Here is a 24,499-nt window from a genome sequence, read left to right as displayed (position 1 = left end):
AGGTGATACTGTTGCCCCAATATCATTCTCAAAAAATCATACGATTTTTGTCATCATGCTCGGTGATGATAATGTAAAGGATACTCACTTTTTTAGAATGATAATACCGACACTACTAAGGAGCGCTTCTAATTTTAGTGAAGATATGTCAACAGTTATTTCGGAAACAGTGCGGCCAGATGACTATTATATAGTGTTGAAAAATATATTCAACGAGCTAAAGGAAATATCAATGTTCAAATTCTCATAATTTATGTGTCAGTATCCGTACTTTAAGGCCATTATTCCCAGTATCACTACAGGGTGAAAACCAAGTTAAGTGATTGTGACCCTTATTATCGGTATCACTTCACGGCGAAAATCGAGTGAATTTGAGTCCTTATTACGGATGTCGCTTCAGAGACAAAAAGAATTACTTGGATGAACTTGATATCATTATGAACATCACGCCACCAACATTTTGTTAAAAAATGAGTTTTTTCCACTACAGTGATCACTTCATTATGCGTGATACTGGTAATAGGAAAAATCAAGTGAAGTGACATGTAAGTGAAGTGAATGTGAAAGTGGAAGTGAGAACGGTAATAAGGGCCTGAATATATGTCAAAGGAATTGAATACGACAATTACACTGCTAAATACATTCTCAGAAAGTATAGACGCAATCTAAATCTGTAATCATTGTTTTCATTTTTCTCTGACCACTTGTGTTACAGTTTATTTGTTATTAAAGGCGTGAGCTTTCACCAGAACAACGTGCACAAACGGTGCACAGAACTCGAACTTTAACTGAGAAAAATAGCAAAACTAGAACTCTTGTCGAGGCCACCATATTATATGGTGCGAGCAGAGCAAGTAATAAAGGACCACTTCGAAACATCGATGAAAGTCGAAAAAATTGGCAAGCAAGATTTGGTCTGACAAGCTATTGGTGGCTGCGACTTTCTAAGACAGTCGTTGGGCCTAAGATTTTTCTAAATAAATGTAAATTCTTCCTCATCATAGCAAAGCAAAGTCTTGGCATTACAATTCTTTTTGTGGAATTTGGCCTTTCTGTTTCAACAGACTTCGCAGCCGATTCTTAGTGTACAGAATCATTGCATAGTACTATGGATCCTACTGACACTAAGAACCCTTCCAGGTCGGGGCTCGAACATACGACAACTGGCTTGTAAGACCAGCGTCCTATGCACTGAACCGCCAACCCGGGACAATCCACCTTCCATTTTTGCTCAAGTTGAAAGGTGATAACTTTCAGTTATTGTGCAATGCAGCTATTGGTGTTGCAATTCAGGATCAATGCGGTTCCGAGATCTTTCCTAAGATTGCCGTTGAAAATTGATTCAGCGCTATAAAACAAATTCATTTTCCTAGTGTTCTCGAGTGTTAATCTGCAAAATTGCGAACTGTTGCTTGAAGTCTGTAGCTTATCATGAAAATTGTAGATAAGATTCTGATTGCCACTGCATGGGAATCAATCATATTTCAATTGACTGTTATGTTTCCATACAATTTCAATTCTTGAATCAGATGACAGTTCTCTGTTTTGTTCTGAGATCACCAACAAATACTTAGGTTTTCGATGGGATCCTTAGATTACACGCGGATTTCCTCTACACTAAACACGCATTTAACTTACCTGCAGGCAGAGCCAAGCGTACACCTTCCAGAGGAACATTTCAAACCACGTACAAAGGGTTAGTCAACGAAAAACGAAACTCAAACAACATCAACGACATCAACTGACTGTAGTATATTTCGTCATCAAAGCTTACTAGATTGAAAACTTGCATTAAAACTAACACATCCACATAACAGCTAGTTACAAAATAATATTTCGGAACGATTGTCAAAAATCAACTGAAATCTCTACAGTTACTTACTTTTGTATTGGACAACTATTTGCTAGCATGCTTTCACTACGGGAAGTTGGAAAATGTGAGAAGGGAAACTATTGATCATCGGAAGCACAGTCTAATTGTTTTGATCCTGTCTGAAGTACTGACATTTAGGATAAATATTTCTTAAGTCCGACGAACGACCAAAATTGAGTTAGGCCGGGTATAAATAAACGATATAAAAAATAAATTTCTAAAGTCGATCCGGAGCCACCGGACTCCGAAAGAAGTGATTATAAATTTTGGTTGCATATTAATGACATCTCTAGTTGTATAATTCAAATTAAATTGAATTATGCCACAATGCCTGAAATGTTTTTTAAGGAAGCGGTTTTCGTTTCTTTTACTTCAAAACACTTGAGTATATCTTTTCATAAACTATAAAACATTGTTCATGCAGACGATCTTCTAAAAAGCGATGGTGTTTTAAAGCTGGTGTTCTTTTCAAACTCAGCCAAGTTTCCCTGATCACAATTTCACCATGGTTCTTATTTATTTAAAAATAAAACACTAGCTTAATTATGGAATGGAAAATTAACAGCATCTTCCAGAACAGTACAGAAAAAGAAAACACAGCAGCAGCGTTCACTGATCTAATTCTAACACACGCAGGAAGTAAACTACAGAAGCAATCCTAGGCACTCACTCTGGTTCCGGTGAAGCGCGAAGGAGACGGTAACTCAGCGTGGATCGTGGGGGCGACCGGTGACTTTTCCTCTTCCTTCTGGAGCTGCTTGCCCAGGTCCTGTTGCTGTTGCTGTTCCTGCTGCTGTTTAATGCGATTTGCCTGAAAAAAAAGAACCGACTTCATTAGTACTATAGCGCCTGATGGTAGGCAAACTGAACAACTGAATACGATCAAGGAAGAAGTAAGCAGTGGGAAATACCCGAGAAAAAAAATGGAGCGGAAGTCATTGCAGAAGGAAAAATAAAAACTTTGCATGCATAGGCGAAAATCATGATTAATGCTTATTGTCATCGAATGGATACTTGGAAAACGTGTTGTTCATCGACGCTGCATTCAGAACAAATCGGCTGAAAGGTCACGTTACCAAAGTGATTCACAGATTTATGAGGGGGTGTGAAGTGGAGCACCAGTTTATGGAATGTATTCTGTATGTTTTCACTGGCCACCAATTGGCAGAATTCTTTGTCAGCGAATGCAAAACCGAAATTCGAGATGTACGTTTGTAGATTTAAAACCGAAAAAAAACAAATATTAGGTTCATTTAAAGACCAACAAATCGATCTAAGTTTATGTATATCGGTTAATTCATCTCGTAATAATCGAAGCGAGTTTCAATTCAGAGTTGTTAAACCGTCGATTCCGGAAGCGGAAATAGAAGATCACTAAAATTCGCATTGATTTCTTGTCTTGTCATGAATTACAGAACCTGCAAATTCGAGATACGACTTTTGAAAAGTTTGAACCGCTTTTGCGTCCCTGTAATTTCGGAAACGGACGTCGGATCCGAAGAAAACTTTCATTTGGATTTAAGTTAGTAAACATCAGTAGAGCGAAGCTCTGAGAAATCGATGTGAGTTCTACTTTGGTGTCTTTCAACCACTACTTCCGGTTCCGGAATCTGAAATCGCGGACCCGCATAACAGTAGTGAATTTTTTGGCTAACAGAACAGACTAACAGAAGGGTTTACATTATCACTTATTTAAAAAAAACTGAAAGTGGCTGGTTTTTTACACTTATCAACCTGCAATGGCAGAATAAGAAGTAGGAACACTAAAGTCTCAAGTAATCAGAAAAATAATATTGCGACTCTACTAAAGAGAAGACTATTGGTACAATAGCCCTAGTTCACGTTTCCAACTTTTTCAATTGCCTTGCTCTCTGAGGCGAACTATTGCACTATTTATTTTTTAGTAGAATTTCAAACACCTCATTAGGTCGATGAGTATTCGCTTCTTAAGAATGTTTTTTATTTATTGTAACGAAGGTCGAATACGATACCGGTTGAATTAAAAAACGATTGACCTCGGTTGCGAAATCACAACTGTCAAGTTTTTGTTTTGTTTTCACGCCTCCCTCGATTGGAATTAAACTCAACACGTGGTTCAGAAAATTTTCAATTTTGCATGCCTACCTAGATTGAATCATGCTACGCTCCTTCTTTGTTTTTTTGGAACACGTGATCAATGCATTATTAATAAACACCATCTTTTTTATTTTATTTGCCTATATCAATCGGATTTAAAATGCATAAATTGACATTTTTTTAAATGTCGCGTGCTGGAAACTTTCACATTGCCCTTTATACAGGCAGTCATATATGAATGTCACGCGTATTACACGGATGAATGTCACATAAGAGCTCAAGGAAAGACAATAATCCAGTGGGCTCCGTTTCACATTCACCAACAGGATTACTTAAGTTTTCGGAAATTGTAGAATGGATTTTCGCAGCATTCAATATTTCTGAACCTCTAAAGACTATCATAACGGCATTCCTTCCAATAGCTAGAACTTTTTTGAAACAGTTATCAGCTCAATGGCCAGTTCTTTCAGGTTTTGTATCATTTGATGGATAATTTATCATCCGCCGCAAATGATTCAATCACTGTCCTGCAGTGGAATTGTCGAAGCATCATGCCAAAACTTGATTCATTTAAAGTTTTGTTGCATAGTCAAAAATGTGATGTATTTACTTTGTGCGAAACATGGCTTACATCAAACATAGCCTTAAGTTTTAATGACTTTAACATTATACGTCTCGATAGAGACTCTCCGTATGGTGGAGTGCTTTTAGGAATTAAGAAATGTTATTCCTTTTATAGATTAAATATTCCTTCGACTTCTAGTATAGAAGTTGTTGCTTGTCAAATAAACATTAAAGGAAAGGACATTTGCATTGCTTCAGTATATATTCCTCCAAGAGCTCAAGTTGGACAACGACAGCTTAATGAAATTGTCGAAGCCCTTCCTGCTCCACGTTTGATTTTAGGAGATTTCAATTCGCACGGAATGATGTGGGGTTCCGTTTACAATGATAGCAGATCATCCTTAATATATAATATTTGCGACAATTTTAGCATGACGGTACTAAATATGGGTAGCATGACACGGATCCCAAGACCTCCTGCACGTCCAAGTGCATTAGATTTATCTCTTTGCTCGACTTCAATTCGACTAGATTGCACCTGGAAAGTATTTCCTGATTTACACGGTAGCGATCATTTACCAATCATCATCTCAATTAGCAGTAACAAAGGCATTGCTAATTCAGTTAATATTCCATATGATTTGACAAAAAATATTGACTGGATTAAATACCAAAGTAATATTTCAAGTGCCTTAACTTCAATGGAAGAGCTCCCCCCACTTGAAGAATATGACTTCCTCGTTTGTTCGATTCTGGAGGCCGCAGAACAAGCCCAAACCAAACGATTTCTTGGTCCATCGTCTAACAGAAGGCCTCCAAACCCTTGGTGGGACAAAGAGTGCTCAGATGCTAAGCACGCGAAACAAAATGCCTTCAAGACGTTTTTAAAACGAGGAGGAGGAACTCCTCAGAATTTTGAAAAATTCTTGACTTTAGAAACCAAGTACAAGAGCATACTTCGGGCCAAGAAATGTAGCTATTGGAGACATTTTGTCGAAGGTTTGTCAAGAGAAACCTCAATGAGCACTCTTTGGAATACGGCCAGACGAATGAGGAATCGTAACGTAGGAAATGAGAGTGAGGAATACTCGAACCGATGGATATTTGATTTTGCGAGGAAAGTTTGTCCAGATTCTGTTCCTACGCATAGCATTATTAGGGAATCTTTTTCAAATAATGGTTCCATTGATAGTTCCTTTTCTATGATGGAATTTTCCATAGCACTCATGTCTTGTAACAATAACGCTCCTGGGTTGGACAGAATTAAATTCAACTTGGTGAAGAATCTGCCCGACCTCGCAAAAAGACGTTTGTTGGAATTGTTCAACAAGCTTCTTGAGCAAAATATTGTTCCACCTGACTGGAGGCAAGTGAAAGTTATCGCCATTCAAAAGCCGGGGAAACCAGCTTCCAATCACAACTCATATAGACCCATCGCGATGTTGTCCTGCATCAGAAAATTGTTCGAAAAAATTATTCTACGACGTCTCGACACTTGGGTCGAGACGAACGGTTTGTTGTCAGATACTCAGTTTGGCTTCCGTAGAAATAAAGGGACGAATGATTGCCTTGCATTACTTTCGTCTGACATCCAAATTGCCTTCGCTCAAAAGCAACAAATGGCATCTGTATTTTTAGACATTAAAGGAGCATTTGATTCAGTTTCCATTGATGTTCTTTCAGACAAGCTCCACCAACATGGACTCCCAGCGGTTATAAATAATTATTTGCACAACCTTTTGTCAGAGAAACGCATGCATTTTTCACATGGCGATTTGGTAACATTCAGAATTAGCTACATGGGTCTACCGCAAGGCTCTTGCCTCAGTCCGCTCCTCTATAATTTTTACGTAAATGACATTGACAGCTGTCTAGTATCCCCATGTACACTAAGACAATTGGCAGATGATGGCGTAGTTTCAGTTACTGGACCCAAAGCTATTGATCTGCATAAACCATTGCAAGATACCTTAGATAACTTGTCCGATTGGGCTGTTCATCTTGGTATCGAATTCTCTGCGGAGAAAACAGAGTTAGTCGTCTTTTCAAGAAAGCATGATCCCGCGCAGCTTCAGCTCCATATGATGGGAAGAATGATCCAACAGGTTTTGACTTTCAAATACCTCGGGGTGTGGTTTGATTCCAAATGCACGTGGGGAGGACACATTAGGTTTCTGATAACAAAATGCCAACAAAGAGTAAATTTTCTTCGAACAATAACCGGATCTTGGTGGGGTGCTCATCCGGAAGATCTAATAAAATTGTATCAGACAACGATACTTTCAGTGATGGAATATGGATGCGTTTGCTTTCGTTCCGCTGCAAACTCTCATATTATCAAATTAGAGCGAATTCAATATCGTTGTTTGCGAATTGCTTTAGGCTGCATGCATTCGACACATACAATGAGTCTTGAAGTTCTGGCGGGAGTTCTTCCATTGAAGGATCGTTTTTGGGAGCTTTCGTCGCGACTGCTAATAAGATGCGAGGTACTGAATCCCCTAGTTATTAATAACTTCGAAAGGCTAGTTGAGCTTCAATCTCAAACAAGATTCATGACTGTATATTTTAACCATATGTCACAGGAAATCAACCCTTCAAGATATATTCCTATCCGTGTCAGCCTCCTAAATGTCCCTGACTCAACTTTATTTTTCGACACATCCATGCAGCGCGAAGTGCGTGGAATTCCGGAACACCTACGCTCGTTGGAAATCCCAAAAATATTTACAAGTAAGTTCAGGCATATCGACTCTGAGAAAATGTTTTACACGGACGGATCGCGAATTGAAGAAGCGACAGGGTTTGGTATGTTCAACAATAATGTTTCGGTCTCCTTTAGGCTTCAAGAACCTGCATCTGTTTATATAGCAGAGTTAGCAGCAGTTCATTATAGTTTGAGTATAATCGTCACATTATCTCCAAACCATTATTTTCTTTTCACAGATAGTCTGAGTGCAATTGAAGCCATTCGCTCAAAGGCTGCTGGCAAAAATGAACCTTTTTTCTTGGGCAAAATAAAACAGTGCCTGAACGTCATATTGAATAATAATTATCAAATCACAATAGTTTGGGTTCCGGCTCATTGCTCCATTCCAGGCAATGAAAGAGCCGATATTTTAGCCAAACGTGGTGCTATTGAGGGTGAAATTTATGAGAGACCAATTGCTTTCAATGAATTCTATAGCGCGTCTCGCCAAAGAACACTTGCCAGCTGGCAAGCTTCTTGGGATAAAGATGATCTGGGTCGGTGGATGCACTCAATTATTCCTAAAATATCGACAAAGGCATGGTTCAGGGGACTGGATGTGAGTAGAGATTTCATTCGTGTGATGTCCAGACTCATGTCCAATCACTACACGTTAGATGCACATCTCCTTCGAATTGGACTTTCCGAGACTAATCATTGTGCTTGTGGCGAAGGTTACCGCGATATTGACCATGTTGTTTGGACATGCGTGGAGTATCGTGATGTCAGATCTCAACTAATAAATTCCTTGCGTACCCAAGGTAGACTATCCAATGTCCCAGTTCGCGACATTCTTGCTTGTCGTGACGTTCCTTACATGAAACTTCTTTATTATTTCATTAAGTCCATTGGAGTTCCAATTTAAATTTTATTTTATGTTAGATTGTTTTCTCTTCCATGAGCTCAACCAATAGCCAGCTATCTTATATTAAATAAAAGTGATGAACTGATACAAACAAACCTGAAATAGTTATAAGATCATGTACAAAATAAATGTATTTCATTTAATGTAATTTATAATAGCAACTCGCTTGATAAAAACAGTGTTTAGATTAACTAATGAATACCAGCATACTAATAGGATATTCGAAATGTATTAGGTTTAAAGTACTATGTATTGTAGATGCCACGGCGAAGAAAAACTTATGTATATTGCCTATGAAATAAACGTATTTATGAAAAAAAAAAAAAAAAAATGTCACATATGATAGTCACGACCGAGTGCTGAATGGATGTAACGGCAACTGTCATGCTCGTATTGGACGTATGAATGTAACGAAAGAAGAATCGTCATCAACAGGATGGGCCGCATTTTGTTTTCTGTGCAAATTTCATTGCTGGTATAAAACTTTAATGCATAAATTCATAACGGCAACATTAGTGACCGTTTTCATCTCGAAACTGTAATAAGAAATGATCGAATTTCAGAAAAACTTAAATAGAAATTAAAAACATTTTCAAGGGTTGTTAACAAATACAACAATTTTTGAAAAACTTTCTAATGTTAATTGGATAAAAAGGAAAGTCAAATTTGGTAGAAAGTATACTAGATTTGAGCCTTTTCAAGTACCCAAAAAAGGGTCAAAACGATGAAAAAAATCATCATTTTTGAGATTTTTTTCCAGAATTTTCGTTCAACAAAATGAATTCAAATTTTCTGCATGATAAAAAGCATCGTTCGAACCACATTTTGTAATTTTTTCGTAAAAAAAATATTGAGAAATAAGTCGCTGAAGAGGTATTTTTGAAGACGCTTCTTAAAAATCATGATTTGCGGTGTCCACTGTATCTAAGCGCAGACTATTCAGACGTGAACAAGTCAAAGCAGCATAGTTAGAGTAGAAGTTTTTCTAAACCCCAATGTTTCTGTTTGATTTTTTTTTTAATTTTTTAAATTTTTGGTGGTTGTTCAAAGTGAAAACTACGATTTTTCACGAAAAAAACCGCCATTTTGTAGCTGTAAAACCTCCCCAAAGTAAAAAACAACGAATAGGAAAACGTTGGGGTCTGGTTTTTTATATGTAGAAAGTGTGTGCAAAATTTGAAAAACATTGGTGCAGTAGTTTTTGAATGACGATGGACACGGACCTTTCGAGACCTGCTTTCGAGAAAAACGCGTTTAAAATTTTTTGTCTATAAAATCAATGGAAACAATTTATTACTCCAGGGAGCCCGTAAGACCTAACACTTTCAAAAAATCACATTTTTTCTTTTATAATTTATTATAATGAAACATTTTCAGAATGTTTTGTCAAGTTATAAAATCAATCGAAGTAGAAATCTATTGTCTGTGCGCCGGGCTCTTGTTTCTTGGCAGAATGAGATAGCCATAAATGTATTGACTTCTCTTTTCATCCAAAATGTCCAACATATTCTCGAAATATGACTAATTTCGTTGGTTGACAACCCTACGCTTCTTGAAAATTCTGCTTAATTATGGAGATTTTCAATGAACTTAAAGGTCCCTTTCATTTCAGGTAATATTTGTCATTATATTCGATCAGTTGATCTTAGATCCCACCTCCTGACACGCAATTGAATGTCGTGTTTAAACTGTGCTCTTGGCATGTACTAACAATGCTCCTGGTACAAACTGACTTCAAGTTAGCGACATTCCGCAGCTTGGATCTAGTAATAGTTCAAGTTCTAGATAAATGATGAACGTCTTGGACGGTGGAGAAAAACATTTTTTGAACTTCCGCTTAATTTCACAAGATTAGAAATCCACCTGGAATCTACGGAAGGAAATTCCGCCTAAAAGCAGCTGTTTCACTAGCGCGTCTTTTGGGAGATTAATCAAATTACTGAAGTGTCATTATTACAAAATGTAGATGAATTTAACAAAATGAATGAATGAATGAATTGGAAAGCTGGTTTTTTTCATGGTGATATACTAAAGAATCACTTTCATTGTTTTGGTATTATTAACAAACAAAAAACAACATCACAGTGGGACACGAAAAACCGACTCAATGTCCCTTTCCACTTATCGCTATCACAGCGAGAGCTAAGCCAGCTGGCTTAAATCGTTAGTAGCATTGTGGTGTTGTTTCTTATATTAGAACGGGTGCTACGGGAAATACTTTCAACAAAGTGGGAAAACTGATCACCGCAGAGAAAGAAAACAAAATAAAAAATAAACCCGATAATGCTGAAGAGCCTCACTTTGGATCTGTTCTGGTGGTACAGCATCGGTGGTGGATTGCTGAAATCAATGTACCGCTCGTGCGGTTGTTCCGATCGACGTTTCGGTGTCACATAGTTCGAAAGCCGGGTACGCGAATGGCGCACTATCGACACCCAGTCGATCATGACGTTTTTCGCACTAGCTTCTGAGAAATTTATCACCGGATGACAAATCGTAATTTATTTCGTTCTTCCATTCATGGTACACAGAATATACGCTCGACCAATTGCCAGCAAACACCAACTTTTATATATATCACAGATGACGACTATCGCTGGTAGAGCTTGCGAGTCGCCAAGATGAGTTCCTTCTACTGGTAGTCACCGTCACAGCCAGACAATGAATGGAAAACGTCGTCACGCGGTAGCGACATGACACTTGTTTCACGACAAACCAAAACTTTATCCACAAAACTTTCCTTTCGTGTAACTAAATCTCAACTCATTTCACACTTTTTTTTTCTTCCATCGGAGGGATACCGCCTGATCTCGTTCTGATAGCTGATAGCCGCGGTTTGCAACTGCCGAGAGTGAGATCTTGGCTTCTCGCGGACGTTCGCCGCACCGCCGCGTTGATTTAGTCGAGAGTGCCAAAAATGACGACCGACGTGAAACGCATGAACGACAACGGGAAACCGATCATGAAGGATTAGCGGGTGGTAAATGGTTCACCCGCGCAAAATACCGGCCAAACCGTGCGTTCCGAGAAACGAAACGAAACTGAGTGGTGGTGCATTCGTGGCCCGTCGGCAGAACTGGGCCGGAGAAGCTGGGTGGCCGGCCGGTGGGGTCACGGTGAAAGGAAGCGACACGAAAAACAACAAAGTTTATGAGATTAATAAAATAAAAATAAATCGCGAAAGAAACATGAGAAAACAGCTAACGGTAGCATAGTGTGAGCTGCACGGTGGGAAAAAATTGTTTGATGGAAAAAATTTTTTTTTGTGGCAAAAGATTTGAAAACATAAACTTGAAATATTTTGAGAATAAAAGAATTTGCATACGATTTACATTTTAATGACAACCGAAAAAATTAGACAAGGAAAAATTGTCCGTTGTGAACACTTCGTCGTTCTGAGGTGAGGAGGCTTTGCAAAGCTCGAAGGAAGTAGTCAAACAAAAGGCCCGAAAATTTGCATTCGCGGAAAAAAAAAACAAAGTGAAATATTTTTCCCTTTATTCTCTATGAGTTGAGCTTGGAAGCGGACAATGATCCGAATTGATCATAAAAAGTTTGACCGATTTACACCCATTCTTGTTTAAAGAGGGCACTGCAATAGCAAAGACGGATGGGTAATGGTAGAGACATAACCGGATTAACGTGAATACGAATAACATTGGACCTCTGAAACTAAAACTGTGCCCTTATAAAGCATGATATCAACTTCGGCGAATAACAGATACGGGTTAAAAATGGGGCTAAATAAAAAATAGGAAAGACCCGTCACTCACAATAATTCAAACAATAAATGTCACATCCCATCGGTTACAATTGGCTTATGTTAATTTAACACGTCATCCACTCATCCAAATGTAAAAATAGTGCCATAGTAATTCATATTTCTTTGACAAAATCAGTAAGTAATTTTGAGATGAATTGATATTTTTCAATTTAACACAATATTTGTTAATGACTGATTTTTTTCTTGCGTCAAAATGTGACTGGTCCTTTTCACTTCATCCATTTTGAGGTTTTTGGTTTCGAAGTTGTTGCACTCCAAACCAGATTGCGTCCGTATGAGTAAGTTTTGTAACTGAAGGTTGTTGCTTTCGAAAAGTATGTGCATTCCGAGTGAAAATAATATTTTCCGCTAAATATTTCGCGCAAGACTAAAAGTGGCCATTTTCGCCCCGGTCTTCCCTATTGAGAAAGATTCATTATCGAGTCCTACACTAAAACATTGACATTAAAAATTATAAATCGATTTACAAAAAAAAACAACACATTTTCGATTTTAATAAAATTTTGTGCCTAGATAGGTGAATATGTTTCCTACCATCCGTTCATACACTGGAAGATGAAAAGTTCTTCTAACAAAAACTTGTTAAACTGTTGAATGGTTTCGGCAGCCGAGACATGTTTCCTAAGATGTGCCTTTGTTAATGCCCAAAATTCCTCAATTGGTCGAAGTTGTGGGCAATTTGGTGGATTTATGACTTTTGGGACGAGAGTGACATTCTTGGTAGTATAACATTCTACCGTTGATTTCGAGTAGTGGCAAGAAGCAAAATCTAGCCAGAAGACAACAGGATCCTTGTGGCTTTTAATCATTGGTAGAAGTCAGTTTTGTAAACATTCCTTGATGTATATTTCGCTGTTCATTGAAGCAGTGGTAATGAAGGGTTTCGAAATCGTACCGCAGCTACAAATTGCTTGCCAGACCATAGCTTTCTTACCAAAATTTTCGACTTCAATCGATGTCTCGGACTGGCCTTCTCGCACCGTTAAATATTGTGGTCCCAGCAAAGATTTGTAATCGAGTTCCACATCGTCCATGATTATGCAGTTCAAATTTCCAGCAAGAATCGTATTGTACAGCTTTCGAACCATCGGCCTGATCGATGCTTCTTGTTTCGGACTACGTTTTGGTTGTTTCTGCTTCTTACAGGTTCGAAGATTCAAACGTTCCTTAGCACGAAGAACATTTGACTTAGAAATGCCCACTTTATTGGCCGCATCCCGAACTGAAACCTCCTTCTTTTACTCGAACGTCTTCAGCATACGTTTATCCGACTGAGGGTTAGCAGGACCTTTTTTCGACCCTTTTTCGGTTTATCTCCAAAGGTGTTATCCTCACCGAACTTCCTGATTGCATTTCGCACGGCTTTTTCACTTACTCCCTCCATTTTTGCTATCTTTCTCAGTGACAGTCCGCGTTCTGTGCATCATTTGTACACAATTTTTCGACGTTGTTCTGCTAAAAGTCCACGCATTTTGAAGCAAACTAATGAAAACGAATAAACAACTGCACAAGTGGTTAGAGAAGAGTATAAACAACAGGACGCAGCCATAAAAATTGACAGATTCTGAACCATTGTGAAATGGCAGCGGTTTTTGGTTGCTTCCATACTTTCTGGGACAGTCTTTAATTCAAGTAGAAAAATGACAACTCCTACAAAAACAGCTAGTGATGTTTATTAAATTGATCTAATTTTCGAATAGAAATACTGAAAAAATCAGTATTCAAATCCTACACTAGAAGTCGATCTTAGAAATTCGTAGGCAAATTACAAACAAACCTTTCTTCATTTGAATGAAATTTTGTCCCAGCATAGATAATTCTGTTCATTGTCAACTTTTCATATATTGAAAGATGGGCATTTTGAAGGGAAAAGAATTTTTCAGACAAAAACTTTTTCTTATCCAGCACTGATACTAGGCAACTAGCAATATGGTATTCGAAGAAATTTTCTCACAAATTGAGTTTCATTGGTGCCTTGGATGATTATGGCTTTCAATTTAGTTTAGTTTTCGAAAAAAAGACACTTGATGAAAAATTTAGTTTTTATTGGAAAAACCTTTTTTTTCCTTGAAAGTGCCCATCTTGCAATGTATGAACAAAATTCAAAATCAAAAATATTTTTTATTGTAAATCGATTAACAATTTTGAAAGTAAATTTTTCCAGTGTAGGCTTTGATAAGTATTTTTATCAGTCTACATGGCCAGAAAGTTTCATTCTAATCTGAGAGGGTGCTGCCAACATTTGTTCGAGTTGGCGCGAAACTCGTCTTTAGAATAAATAAAATAAAAGAAGTTTTAATTTTAGATGAAAGACCATTCCGAATTAAAGAAATATAATCAGTTGCACAGTTTTTTTTTCATTTCAAGTTTTAGAGAAACACTGAGCACCTTTTTCTAGATCTAATAAAATGGTTGGCTAAGTACTTCAATCGAAACGTGCATGTCGGCGTATATTTATGGTCAGTAGATTTAGAACATTTTTTTATGGATTCTAAAAATAAAATTTTTATATTGAAACATTTAACAAATGATTTGTTTTAGTCTTCTTAAGACGTAGAGCCATCTTGAGATAGTTTTAAAAAGGGCATAGGCAGCAAGCGAGACAAAAGCAAAATCTCAAATCAGTGTCGGACGGCAAAGCGGAATAGTGAAGTTAAACTTGTGACGCGGTATGTGTGTTTGTTTTCTGTTGGATGGGTTTCCATAGATATAGGACTATAATTGAATGCTGTGGTTACCAAGTAAAGCGATACATGCTTGGTTAATCTAGTCAGTTTGGATGTCTTTTCATGTGTTTTCATATGCAGGGTAGTTCAATTGGGAAAATAATCTCCCCGCAGGTTAGAAGCTAGCTACGGGTTAGAGTTCCGTCTCTGCGGTAACATTCGCATGTCATTCTACCAATCTCTTTTACCCGTTAGATACTGAACAGAAAAAAAATTTAACTAATGTTACTTGAGAACCTCGGAGTGATTTCGATTTTAAGACAAGAAATTCTGGCCCTTGGTAGTAGCACAGTGTTGCAGTGTGCCACCACTTTTGAGAAAAAAAATGCATTCTACTACCTTTGAAAATCTTCCTCTGCATACTCTCTAAACACAGTATTCTAAAGTCAGAGAGAAGAGCCTTGTGAGTGAGACGGATAGGAAGGTTGCCTTTTTCGCAGCCTACTTAGGGGTACTTCGATCGCGTATCGCAAGGCAAATGACCGCCTGGTAAAAATCCACTATAGGCGACATAATAAAAAGTAAGTTTAGCGAATTCATAGCTATCTAGATTTTCTTCAATCATTTCAAACCCGTTCAAATTTAATTACACTATCTGTACGAGATATTTCGTATTAAAACCGGGAATATTCGTCCCACGCAAATCAAAAGTAGGAAGCAAGTAGCAAACATTCACCCGTACCGGGTCGAACCAGGGCCAGATATAGAAAATCGCCACAATGAGTTTATTTTGAGATATTAACATTGAAACATCACATCCCAAATTGTTACTTCTCAGCTCGTTTTTTTTTATCTTCTTCTTCTGTATCGTGTAAATATCAGAGCACAGTAGGGTCATTTGGCACACAAAAACGCACATCACTGCTCACTTGGCAGCCTGATGTATACATTATTGTCGGCAATACCTGACTGCTTCACAGACAAAACCGGACCTGACGATGATGTTGACTAGAACAGAAACCACCACCGAGAATCAGGCGAAATCTGTGATCTGTGACTATCCTATTACAGACAACAGCAGGACGCAAATCATCACGGTTTGATTGCTTGAGAGTAGAAGAAACACAGTCCAAAAAACTCCAAATGGAACACTGAAATCAACGAAGGGCTCGCAACAAGACCGTATTTTCCCTGAGTGATCCATTTCGAGTCGAACAGTCTAAATTTAAAATCGCTTCTCGTCGCCACCGCAGACCGCCGCGGGAAATGTGATCTACCGCAGTCGTCGTCATCGTTGAGTCAAACTGTTGACGGAGAAACTTGAACACAATAATTGAGGGAAAAGGAAAAAAAACAAAACCACAGTCGTACAAAACGAAAGCATGTACCCCCCATTTATCAAACACCGGCCCAAAGCGTATGAATAGCTAGCGATCGCGGGAGGAAATTTATGGCAACCTGCATCTTGGCACCGTGCTGATGTTGCATCAATTCTACTCCCACCCGGACACAGCAGAAGCCAGATCAAACGAAGGCATATGGAGGCAAGGTTGTTGTTTTCTCACAAACTGTCGATAGATCGATAGATCACTCCACTGATCCAAACCAGTCGGTCGGGATTCTTGGGCCGTTTGTATCCGGTTCGAACATTTTTGAAGAGATTGACTGATGTTTTGAGCCGTGGTATAAATAGTAAAGTAAAAGGATTGTCATCCAGTACCAATGACTTTGGCAAACAAATTCGTGTTAGTCATTTCCATACGTGCGATGCTACAAATTCGAATTACTGATAGGGTTTTAATTTTTTTATCATCCTGCATGTGAATTATATGGTTTTCTGGCATTTCAAATCATACATAAATTGTGCTGGTGCTAGAGAGGACTATAGATCTAATTACCGAAACCTCATCGATGCGTGGGATATACGCGTTGTTTTGTCTAAGCAAGTTGAGATATCTGGTTAACGCCAATGTTTTAGTCAATGAGTGCTTATTAGAGGACCTATGGCTCTCGAATGTGATCAAATTTTCCATTAAAACAGAGGTTTATCGAAAATAAATTTCGTTCGTTCCGCATTTGTCTTTCTAGTCTTTCAGCATAATTCCATCAGGCCACAATTCAGTACTGACTTATATCAGTGTAAAAGAAGCTCCAGCGTAACAACACAATATTGACAACAAATCCCAAAATTCTACGAAACAATTTAAATTATTTAAGGTCCCCATGGGCGATCTAACGTTGTTTTTCAAAGCTAGAGGCGTACGTGTGCGAGGATGATGATTGCAATTTTAGCTGCCAAAATACAAAGGATTTTACAAGTGGAAATGTGTTATTTCCACTTGTAAAATTATTTATGCGCATGTAAAAATTTGTATAATGCTAATAATGTATAATGCAAAACTGTTTTACAACGTCATTTGTTAAAGGGCATAGTTAACTTTACTGTGAGAAAAATCATTTTCTACCTCTGTTTTTTCGCAATGATAATAACGATTTCAGTTCCAATTTTAGCATGCGATAAAATGTTATGTTGATCATTTTGAAATGATTTTATTCGTCGCTTACATTATGAAATATTACTTGAAGACCGTACAGATGCGCAAACCTAACCAAATATATGAGAAATAGTTTTTCACCGCACTTTGGACTTATTCCTCTAGCGTTTAAAATAACCTCAACTGAACCGAACTAATTCCGTATCTCGATATTGGCCAACATATAATCTTAAAAAAACAAAAATAATTACACCAAACAAAAGAAAATAATTTTTCTTACATTTTAAAATAAACAGTTCTTAAAATAGGTCCTAAAATTCTACAAAACAATTAAAATTATATGACTTCCCCATGGCAACCTGTGTAAAATTCACTCGGCATCCAAAGACAGGTTCAAATAATGAAACTTAGATGGCGCGTTAGGTAAAATTAGATCTGCGTTATGGATCGCCAATTGGCACATTGACGTTGAAATGGAACGCAGAGGCGCTGCTCGTCTAGAGGTGATACTTTCAGCATGTGTAGTCGAATCGATAGATAAACTTGAATTAATTCATGTTTCTACCGATTTCTGATAAAAACTGGCGAATTGATTTGAAAAATCATATCAGAAGTGGAAAAAAATTCTATACTCTGAGGTGGCAATGTCGATCTTAATTATTTGTGCGAATACTAAAGTACTCGATCGCTAAACATTCTAGAACTCGAGATGTCAACATTCCTCTGGTTTCTGTTCAAAAATATGTTCGCCCGCAAAAAAAAACTAACCGAACTCAATTCTACACATTTCGGATTTCTTTGTATAATCATAGTTCACACTAGAGACCAGTGATGCCAGTTATACAGATCTCATACACAGTACAGATTTTATACAGATTTCTTAAATTTATTACAGATTTATACAGATTTTACAAAAAGTAAAAAGAAAAAAATAGTGTCGCAGTGACGAGATAAAAACTAAGACAAATCACAATTTAAAATCGAGATCTTTTGTGCACATGTTTGATGATGAACACTGAAATGCAATTTCAATTTGAAACCAATTTGAACTGATATTCAAGAAAGTCATGGCATCTCGAAACTTTATTGTTGTTTTCTTGTTTTGTCTTAGAAATGCATGAAACTTCGAGATCTGGTGTTATCCCGAATTTTTTTTAAGTCAACTCAAAAATAAATGTTCAGATTACACCAGATCTCGACGTTACATACACTTCTAAGACATTTGGCATCAACAAATATTTCTTCCATTTTGCGGTTTTTTTTCTACGGTTTTTTTTCTACGCGGATTTCCGAAGTTATTATTTTTGAACAGAAACCAGAGGAATGTTGACATCTCGAGCTCTACCGGTCTCAAATTCCCAAAGTCGATTTTCCCAAAAAAAAAAAAAATTTTAGAGATTACATCAGATCTGGACGTTCCATGCATTTCTAAGATATTTGCCATCACAAATTTTTTTTCTTTGGTATTAAGGTTTTTTTTAAGCGGATTTCCGAAGTTACGCGGCTTTTTTAACGCGAATTTCCGAAGTTACGCGTTTTTTGTGCGATTTTTTTTACGTACCGCGTAAAAAGAGGCCTCAGTGTAGATAAAAAAAATTATTAATTATTTATTAATTATTAATTTGTATGTTAGAAAAAGTGTGTCGTTAGTTCGTTTTACTCAAGTACACAGTGCACTGTTTCAATTCTGGAGGTAGAGAAATGAAACCTTGCACAATTCACACAATATATCAACTTATGGGAATGATTTTTAGGCATCCAGAAGTATTAAGAAACGTGTCAGTTTTATTCATATTCACGTCATCCAGTTACGTCTCTGACATTACCCACTCGCTTTTTTTAGCTTTGATAACAATACAACTCAGAGAATCAAGCTATATAGTTTAGTTAGTTTGAAACTAATAATTGAAACTTTTGAAAGATTCAATAACAATAATCGAATAATTAATCGAAAATTGTATTCTATCGTTGATTAATCGAGTAATTCGCAGAATTCGACATCTCTCTACACGTTACAGGAGCATTCCAATTTAAACTGCTACACACTGATGAGTGGAAGGTGAAACAAAAAAAAAAGAACAATTCCACTTGGCAGAAATCGTCAAACCAAACTCACCACAGAATAATGGATTGAAACAGGAATTATTTTAAGCAAACTTACAAAAAAATAAAAGCAGAAGTTATTTGAAGAAATGTAGCAGTGGGTTGGGAGAACACTAATTGGGTAAAAGAATTAGGAAAAGTTATTTCCAAAAAGCATAGTTAATTGAAAACGAAGGGGTAAACCTAAAGATTATAATGTTTGATAGATTATGATGCAGACGAGGTGTTTCAAGCGGCAGCGGCAAAAAATTACAGAAGCACAACAGTAGCTGCAATGTTTGCTAACCCCATTACTGTTTCGGTTTTTTTTGTTTTTTTTTTCGTTGAATCTGTAATACTCGAATCGTACCTGATTGTCAATCTGCTCTTGCTGCAGATGGCTGTTGTTGTTGTTGCTAATGATGTTGTGGTTCTGTTGCTGTTGTTGTTGCTGCTGCTTTTGATGGCCGTTCATTAAAGTTTGCATCAGGGCAGGGATATTGTTGGTGACGGTGCCATTCTAGAATACAGCAATACATACAAGGGGGAAAATCATAACACAAACACACATAAGGTTTTGGTCGGTCAAGGCGACTGGGACAGAGGTGGAGTTACAAACGTGAAGGCAAAACGGTGCAGTTCTAACTCAGAAATAAAACTTGAAACATTTTTAGTTTTGGTATAGTTATTGCGGGGAATTCAGAGTGCACGGTTTAAAATCCGCGATCATCATGACCGTGTCAGTTAACTTACCTCGTTCGCTTTTATGGCATTGTCCTGCTCCCATTTGCTCGCTATAAGCAACGTTTCGGCAGTTTTCTGTTGAGTAGATTTTGAGTCATCTAGCAGCGTTAGTTCGTAGAACTCTTGAATGTCTAAAAAGAGAATAGGTAAAACTATGATTAGATTCGATGGTTTAACTGCATCTTAGCACAAATTTGAAATTTATCAAGGCAAATTAGAACGTTGTAAATTTGTAACGTAACAGAAAATAAATAGTTACTCTTTCAGTGTCATCGCTTTAAAAAAAATAAATACTATTTCCTTTAAAACGATTTAGTTCATTCGTCTAACCGCTCAAAAAAGGAGTTTCAATTGTTTATGATAGTCCCTACCCAAAGCTGATTTTCATATGTCTGGTTATGATCGTCACTTCGTTTGTTTTCCGAAAATGATTTCTTCGCGTGTATCAAATTTATAGCGAACATGTTTAGACGTTGGATTTGAAACAAAGATGTCGTTCCGATCGGGCACTCTTTCTCAGTCAGAGAAATCCAAATTCACCACTGCAGTCGCAGCGCAAGGCATTCGCTCATTCACTAGATCCTTCGCTCTCTCTCTGTTGCTGTTTACCGCGCCGGTCCGCATTAGCTGTCAAACATTGACACCGAGAGTTTTACTTTCAATAGTGATTTTTTGTCTTTATTTACTGTATTTTGCTTAACAAAGATTAAACCTGAACTATAATCAAATAGTTCTGGACAAAGCTGATTTAAGTAGGTGGAATCTAAACTGATTGCTTCATGTTTTGACGGATTTTTCTACCAGACTGCCATTCACAAACACACCAGGGTGTAAAATTACTCCGGTATGAATCTGTACCACTATCTCAACTCGGTTCAGCGCGTTTGGAATGCCACCGAAGGTCAAGCCGTAGCTCGATTGCTTTCGCTGGTCGACTATCATGTGAACAATCCAACGCTCTACGTTGAACATCCTGAGACAGCCGTGGATCGACAGTTGGAATCGCCACTAGATGAGGTTGTTTCGTGCCATCTGAAAGTGTTGTTCTACCTGACAAAAGAACGTAAGTAGGCTCCGGACGTAAAGATTTTTTTATTATAATTATTATTTTCATTCAGCCAGAAACTACAGCGAAGCCTACAAACAACAAACCAACTGCATTCAGGCCGTAGTCAAAATGTTGCAGTTGTTAAAAGATGAAAACTGGTTTCTGCCGATCATGTACACGGTGGCTATTGATTTGCGTCGACTGGCGGCCAAATGTGAGGAACAGTTGAAGACTTCGAAGCCGGGAGAGATTCTGGAGAAAGCCGCCGAATGTTTGATGGGATGTTTTCGTGTTTGTGCTGCGGACAATCGAGCTTCGGATACCGATACCAAACGGCTAGGAATGCTGAATTTGGTTAACCAGTTGTTTAAGGTTTATTTTCGCATCAACAAACTGAATTTGTGCAAACCATTGATACGAGCGATTGAAAGTTCCAATTTCAAGGAATCGTTCAGTCTGGCACAGCGCATTACGTATAAATATTTTGCCGGCAGGAAGGCGATGTTCGATTCGGATTACAAAAATGCCGATGAATATTTGAGTTTTGCATTTGAAAATTGCCCGAGAAAGTTCTCGAGAAATAAACGACTCATACTGATCTATCTGGTTCCCGTAAAAATGTTGCTGGGTTTTATGCCCCGAAAGGAAATTCTCGAGAGATACAACGTTCTCCAGTTTCACGACTTGACTATGGCCGTAAAGGATGGCAATGTGCGACGGTTCGACGAGGTCATCCAGAAGCACGAATCATTCTTCATCAAGGCCGGCATTTATCTGATCGTGGAAAAACTGAAAATTTTGGCCTACCGGAATCTTTTCAAGAAGGTTTATCTGATACTGCAGACCCATCAGATCGATTTGAATGCTTTTCTGACGGCACTGCAGTGGGTTGGCGAGGAGGATCTCACCATGGACGAAACGCACTGCATCGTGGCGAATTTGATCTACGAGGGCCGAATCAAAGGCTACATCAGTCTGCAGCACAACAAACTGGTCGTGTCGAAGCAGAATCCGTTCCCAAATGTGATCGTTACGTAAGGGTTGAGAGAAGAAAATGAATAAAAACTTTTAATTTGATTTCGTTTTTTTTCGTCTGTTAAAATATATCACAATCGCTAACCTGTTCTGGAACTAACGACTAGTTTCATCACCACAGCAAATTATCGCAAAACTAATGAGGAAAAGTGACAATTATCAGAGGTGATGAGAACGACGCTCTAATTAAACTTCTTATCGTATGTAGTAAACTGTCACCGGCATCGCTTCTTCGCGTCTTACAAGCGGCACGGATACTCGTGCTGACGTTAAATCGATTATTCAAAGACCCTAATTGAAAATCGTGAACCGGAACATTGTTCCAAACAACTTCAAGTTCCTCCCACTTTGTTGTTTATCTTTTGAATGGATTAAGAGAGTAAATTAAGTTTGGAATCAGTCTGATTCTGACACTCTTCGTGCAGTCGAGCATTCAAAACAGATGCACTGTGCTCAATTAATTTGCCCCGCACGAAAATTATGCACTTTTGGGACAATTCGCGGGCAACTATTTTTGCACCCGCTAGTTACAAGCGTGCAAACCAATACCAACAGAAAAGAAACAAATGACAGTGCAAACTTTACAAAACTGTTCCATTTATCAAATTTTAGCACAAAACACTGGCACCGAGCGAACAGAATTGATGAAAAACGACATAAAATAGTCTGCTTCATTCAACCAGATTTATGCAAGAATGAGAAAATTCTATGAGGTTTATCAGACGGACTACTAGATCTATAGATTACTTAATTATACACGTCAATCGGCAAATGAAAATAAACAAAGTAGAGTAGAAATAAACCAAAGTTTACTATCTTCCAAACCTGACAGTTCCAGCCTAGTTGTATCACAGATAACAGATCTACCGTTGATTTCGAGTAGTGGCAAGAAGCAAGATCTCGCCAGAAGACAATAGGATCCTTGTGGCTTCGAATCATGGATAGAAGTCGTTTTTGTAAACATTCCTTGAGGTATATTTCGCTGTTCATTAAAGCAGTGGTGATGAAGAGTTTCGAAATCTTACCGCAGCTACAAATTGCTTGCCAGACCATAGCTTTCTTACCAAATTTTTCCACTTCAATCGATGTCTCGGACTGGTTTAACACTTGCCCTTCTCGCACCGTATAATATTGTGGTCCCGACAAGGATTTGTAATCGAGTTTCACGTAGGTTTCGTCGTCCATGATTATGTAGTTCAAATTTCCAGCAAGAATCGTATTGTACAGCTTTCGAACCCTCGACCTGATCGATGCTTCTTGTTTCGGACTACGTTTTGGTTGTTTCTGCTCCTTATAGGTCCGAAGATTCAAACGTTTTTTAGCACGAAGAACATTTGACTCATTCTGTTGCTCGAACGCCTTCAGTATACGCACAGATAACAGATATACAGGCTCACATATGAACTGTGTGTAAAATTTGCTCAATCAGCGTGGCGAACACTTGCAGATGTCACCACGATCGACACGAGGCGCCACCACTATTTGGGTGCCGCTTTCACATAAGCTACAGTTTTGGGTGTAACATTCACTTTACGCTAGATTTTGTTTTGCTGTTGGTTAAAATGACAAGTTTATTTTTGTTTTATTCCGATCGAATTCTCGTGTGATTCATGCGACATGGAAATAAAATTGCCTTCAACACTTAGGGAAATCGTGTGATAAGTGTTAAAATTGTTATAGTTGGAATTTTTCTACAACATGCAGGAGGATTTTGTTATCGTTCCGGAACGCAGTGGAACGTTTTGAAAGATCGCGGCGAACAGTCGAGTAGGTGGCAGTAGTGTTTCCAACGTACAGCAAATTTGAAATTTACACAGGATTTTGAAAAATTTTGTTCGAGCCTGTATATCTGTTATCTGTGGTATACGTTTATCCAACTTTTTTCGACCCGTTTTCGGTTTATCCTCACCAAACTTCCTGATTGCATCGAAATTTTTCGCGGCTTTTTCACTTACTCCTTCCATTTTTGCTATCTTACTCCGTGACAGTCAGTGATGCCACTTTTCCCTGAAGTGAAATCCGTAGATTTGGTTTCAAGTGTACTCATACTCATATATTTGAATAAAATTATTATTATATCGTTTTTTAACCCCTCACGTAAAATGGAGCTTTGAGTCATTAAAACAGGATTCCAAAAATGGGTGATCGGTGGCGAATAGAGGTAAGATTACTTATATAACTTGACAGGCCAACAGAAATTATGAAGATGATGTAACAGTATTTAAGTGTTTTTCCGGATAATGATCAGTAAATCATTTGTCAACACTGACTTTGAAAAGTAATTTCTGAAGTGTTGAAATCATTCAGACGAAAGATAAAACATTTCGTTTTCGATTACTGTTATAACTGACTACCAGTGATCGCCGTCATCCAGAATCTTTCTTCAAAATGAATTTTTACAGATGGATTATTGGCCGTTTTCAAAATTAAAACCCCAGATTTATTTATTTCCCGTAGATATCTGGAGAAATATGGCAAAATCCGCAGATTTCTAGAAGTAGATCCGTAAAAAAGGCAG

At 37.9% G+C, this 24,499-nt stretch overlaps 2 protein-coding genes across 4 annotated transcripts in view; one reads left to right on the top strand and one right to left on the bottom strand.

The window, feature by feature from the left end:
* LOC131426659 (disks large 1 tumor suppressor protein) overlaps window positions 1-24,499 on the bottom strand; it is a 64,767-nt gene that overhangs the window by 31,179 nt on the left and 9,089 nt on the right. For both annotated transcript variants that reach the window (XM_058589537.1, XM_058589538.1), the window contains exons 4-6: window positions 19,908-20,029; window positions 19,525-19,674; window positions 2,544-2,684 (exon numbers count right to left, since the gene is read on the bottom strand). In XM_058589537.1, the coding sequence (XP_058445520.1) occupies window positions 2,544-2,684; window positions 19,525-19,674; window positions 19,908-20,029 (413 nt within the window). The remainder of the gene's footprint in view (window positions 1-2,543; window positions 2,685-19,524; window positions 19,675-19,907; window positions 20,030-24,499) is intronic.
* Window positions 20,515-22,023, top strand: LOC131426660 (PCI domain-containing protein 2 homolog). 2 transcript variants are annotated; one of them, XM_058589540.1, is made up of 3 exons: window positions 20,515-20,650; window positions 20,703-20,961; window positions 21,017-22,023. In XM_058589540.1, the coding sequence occupies exons 2-3, from the start codon at window positions 20,745-20,747 to the stop codon at window positions 21,982-21,984; spliced, it is 1,185 nt and encodes a 394-aa protein (XP_058445523.1). In that variant the 5' UTR covers window positions 20,515-20,650; window positions 20,703-20,744; the 3' UTR covers window positions 21,985-22,023. The 2 variants fall into 2 exon arrangements, with proteins under 2 accessions (XP_058445523.1, XP_058445522.1); XM_058589539.1 differs by having other exon boundaries at window positions 20,526-20,961.

This window comes from Malaya genurostris, chromosome 1, assembly GCF_030247185.1.
Source record: "Malaya genurostris strain Urasoe2022 chromosome 1, Malgen_1.1, whole genome shotgun sequence".
NCBI lineage: Eukaryota > Metazoa > Arthropoda > Insecta > Diptera > Culicidae > Malaya > Malaya genurostris.
The sequence above is the reverse complement of the archived record's forward strand: the minus strand, read 5'-3'. Positions and strand labels throughout refer to the sequence as shown.

What these genes read in the sequence shown, in the direction of transcription:
- LOC131426660 (XM_058589540.1), top strand. Translation starts at nt 20,745, where the DNA reads ATGAATCTGTACCACTATCTCAACTCGGTTCAGCGCGTTTGGAATGCC. An exon ending in GTTCTACCTGACAAAAGAAC is followed by an intron (nt 20,962 to 21,016) that starts GTAAGTAGGCTC and finishes ATTTTCATTCAG; the next exon opens with CCAGAAACTACAGCGAAGCC.